Consider the following 3,652-nt stretch of genomic DNA (forward strand, 5'->3'; position numbering starts at 1 on the left):
GGCATCGACACACGCTCTCCCACAAACGCACTACAAACGGACGTTTCTGACTACAGGTTTAGTGTCTCGAGCTAATCTCATTGTTATTGTTCTGAACGAGCTTGGGATATAAATGCCAGTTTATGTACGGACCTGTTCAGGAAGAGTAAACAGCGAATTCCTCCCTTTGCTGGCCAAGGCGGACGAACGCAAAACCAAAACGACTGCATATCGAAGCGATTCAAGTTCTTGAGAAGTCAAATCAGTGTAAAAAATATAAAGTACCTGCATAAGTAATGCATGACATGGAGGCTCCAAGAGCCACCTGACAAAAGAGCCATTTCTTTCATGAAGAACTTAGAGAAACATCCACAACAAAATGGAAAGAAAAGAATATATATATATATATATATATATATATATTCATTTTTATAAAAACAACCAAAAGAGAACGTTTTCAAGCCAGATAATGCATGAATTGTTTTCTGGAACCAGGAGAGACCGTAAAGTTAAGGACAGTAAAAGCGCCAACTGGGCCGCGTCGGTTTCGTCCGCTCCTGCCCTCCTCAGTGCTAGTGTTCTGAGGGGAGTTTAGGGTTCATTCGGGACGGGCGGGGGGTTCAGCCGACAGCCTTGTGCTTTCCTCCGCAGCAACCGCAGGCCACGCCGCAGCGGTGGCACGCGTGAAGCGGCGGGTAGCAGCACAGACAGGGCGCCAACACCGACAGACCCAACAGGGCCGTCCAGCGAAGGCAGAAACGTTCCTCGCTGGTGTCGCACGAGCACGGGTCCGAGTACTCTCCCTCCGGATCGGACATGCAGTGGTAGAGCATGCTGTCGGCGCACCACATGAAGCTGACCCGGTGGATGCAGGTCCGGATGGGGTCGGGGGCGTCGTGGCACTGTCCGCGCCGGTTCTCCTCGTGGTTGAACATGTCCCGGCAGTAGACGCAGCGCGATCGCTCTCCGTCCTCTTTCCTTCGCTTGCCCTTGAGCTTGAACGCCCGTGGCTGGGTAGCCACTACGCCTCCGTCGCCCCCGTGGCTCTTGAGGTCGCACTGGCTGAAGTCAGAGCTGGGCACATAGGGGTAGTTGTAGTCGTGCTTTAAGGGTTCGTTCTTAGCGATGTGAACGTACGAGTCCAAGTCCTCGTGCTGGATGAACTTGTCCGGCACGGCGGCGTATCGGTAGTCCTCGTAGCCTGTGATCAGCCAGCGCTCCCGGGGGTTGATTCGGACGATCTCCTCATCCTCAAACAGGAAGGGGTTCCTGGAGAACTTCTGAGAGGCGAGAGAAAATAAGAGCATAAAAGAGATGACTGTGCCTGTAAGATCATATAACGCAGTTCTTTTATTCTCTCACGATACTGAAACATGTCACTTATTTGAAAAAGGTCATTTCCATGTTCCATGTTCTTTTACTCATTACGCTATCTGATTTAAGGCTGGAATATACTACACGGTTTTTCAAATCTGAATGAGAATCACACACTACCAGACTTTCAAGCTGTTCCAAACACAACAAACTTGTGCAGAAACGTGCGCCTTAATTTTAGGAGATGAAAACAATATTAAATCTAAATATCAAACGTGTTTATATACTCTGACTGGATGGAATCAGTCTGAAGCTAAAAAGTCTTTGCTCTTCATACACTACGTGATTTTCTGTGAAACTGTAGAGGGGAACTAGTGTTGACCTGTTCATACTGTAAACTGGTGCAAAAGATCTAGTCAAACGTCATGTAGTGTATTCTAGCCTTTAATAATATTATTTAAATATTGCTAAAATTTAAATATAAATAATTTTATTTTGTGTATCAGTTTTTTTTTTTTGCATTCATGAATCAAGATCAGGGATCAAAGTTCCGGCCCACCAGTACAATTTTCATTATAATTCCATCCCCATTTTTGTGTCTGCACTGAAACTGAGAATGCTCCTGTTGGAAACAGTTTAATATTTGTAGTGTTTATAGTATTTATATATTTTATAGTATTTATAGCATATATATATATATATATATATATATATCATGAATCTTTGATGAATAGAAAGTTCAAAAGAACATTTGAAATAGAAATATTTAGTAACAACATAAATGTGTTTACCGTCACTTTTGATAAATTTAATACATCCATACTGAATAAAAGTAGCAATTTCTTTAAAAAAATGTCTCCAAACTTAAACGGTGGACATCACAGGATATTCCGCCATGATTCCAGTTCGAAGGGAGTGTATATGTTCCATTCAAAGGGCATTAAAGTGTGCGAGACGTGAATTTGAATTGTATTTATTTACAGAAGTATATTATGTCACCCACTTCACACTTCTCTAGTAAGTTTCGTCTGTGTGTGAAGACGCTGCAGGCGGTGGCGTAGTGCAAATCCGTGAATGAATGTTCCGAAATGAAGTAAACTTCAACGGATTTCCTGTGCTCAGGGAGTAGGGAGCAATGAACACTGTGTAGGGACCATGTCAATCGGAACTCAGTTCATGCATGGAGCTCTCTTCTAACGAGCTGGTTATCTGAATAAAGTGTGTTAAATAAGAGAGACATGCAAAATATGCAGAGCGGGGGGTCGCCAGGACTGGAATTGAGAACCACTGATCTTAATGATGTATGAATATTCATTAATTCATGCAGCTCCTAGATATGCCTCCACCTGACGCACCTGATCCAGGCTGTAGCGCTCAGGCGGCCGGTACTGCAGAATGCAGCGATGTGGATGAGGCTCGTAGAAGGTGGAGGTGGCCACTAGCTGTGTAGCGAGCTCCTTCTTCTGAGATGAGTTTGAGGAGCTGTCGGTGGCAGTCTGAAGAACAAAAGATAAAAAAGACAAACTCAGTCTCAAACGACCTACAGACACTTGCAAATGAAAAACCATCTCCAAAAACACATCAGGAAGAAAAAAACAAAAGACAAAAGCTGAAAACAGTACATGTACTGTCCAGGAAATTTTAAGAAAAAGACAGAAAGGCAATCACGATCACAGACAGGTGTTTTGCAGAGTAAATGCGGTTTTCCACAATGTCATTGATTCACAGCTAAACATTAATACACCACACACACGGCCATACACTGCACATAAACACACATGCAGATGTCAGTGCAGTCAATCCGACGTGACGTGGCTCAACTTCAGTGTGCAATTATACAAAAAAATCAGGCCTCAGGCTGCAGGATCTGTAAAAACCTCTGAAGTCTCCCTGTTATTAGAGGAACTTAAAATGATTCCAGCATGCTGGGATATAGGCCATCACACACAAAACCAACAGCTCTGGTCCATAACATCACCAGAGAGAGCTACAGAACACCTCAGTGCTTGTGTTACTTATCAAAATCAATATATTCTCATGCTACTGAGGTAAAATGAGGCCCCCCACGAGGCTCTTGTAGGAGTAAAACTGAGACTCTGAAACAGTCTGTCAGAAGAGGTCAATAGAAACGGCCACATGTCTACTTTAAACGTATGAACAGAAACGCAGGATTTGAGCTCTGTCAGGATGAGCTCCAGCGAAAAATTTCCAACCTAGTCTTTAAACACAAAACATAAGAATGGTGCAGACAGACAGCTTCCTGCGGAGGTGGACTAAATAGACAGACAGACAGGCAGGCAGGCAGACAGACAGACAGACAGACAGACAGACAGACAGACAGACAGACAGACAGAAAGAT

At 43.9% G+C, this 3,652-nt stretch overlaps 1 protein-coding gene across 2 annotated transcripts in view; it reads right to left on the bottom strand.

The window, feature by feature from the left end:
* Positions 1 to 449: 449 nt before the first annotated feature.
* Positions 450 to 3,652, bottom strand: part of LOC107660225 (sprouty-related, EVH1 domain-containing protein 2) — a 41,774-nt gene continuing 38,571 nt past the window's right edge. The window contains exons 5-6 of one of the 2 annotated variants that reach the window (XM_016449492.1): positions 2,649 to 2,789; positions 450 to 1,259 (exon numbers count right to left, since the gene is read on the bottom strand). In XM_016449492.1, coding sequence (XP_016304978.1) covers positions 600 to 1,259; positions 2,649 to 2,789 — 801 coding nt within the window. In that variant the 3' untranslated portion in view covers positions 450 to 599. The remainder of the gene's footprint in view (positions 1,260 to 2,648; positions 2,790 to 3,652) is intronic. The other variant, XM_016449491.1, reaches the window with a different exon arrangement.

This window comes from Sinocyclocheilus anshuiensis, unplaced genomic scaffold, assembly GCF_001515605.1.
Source record: "Sinocyclocheilus anshuiensis isolate Anshui unplaced genomic scaffold, SAMN03320099.WGS_v1.1 scaffold475, whole genome shotgun sequence".
Lineage (NCBI taxonomy): Eukaryota > Metazoa > Chordata > Actinopteri > Cypriniformes > Cyprinidae > Sinocyclocheilus > Sinocyclocheilus anshuiensis.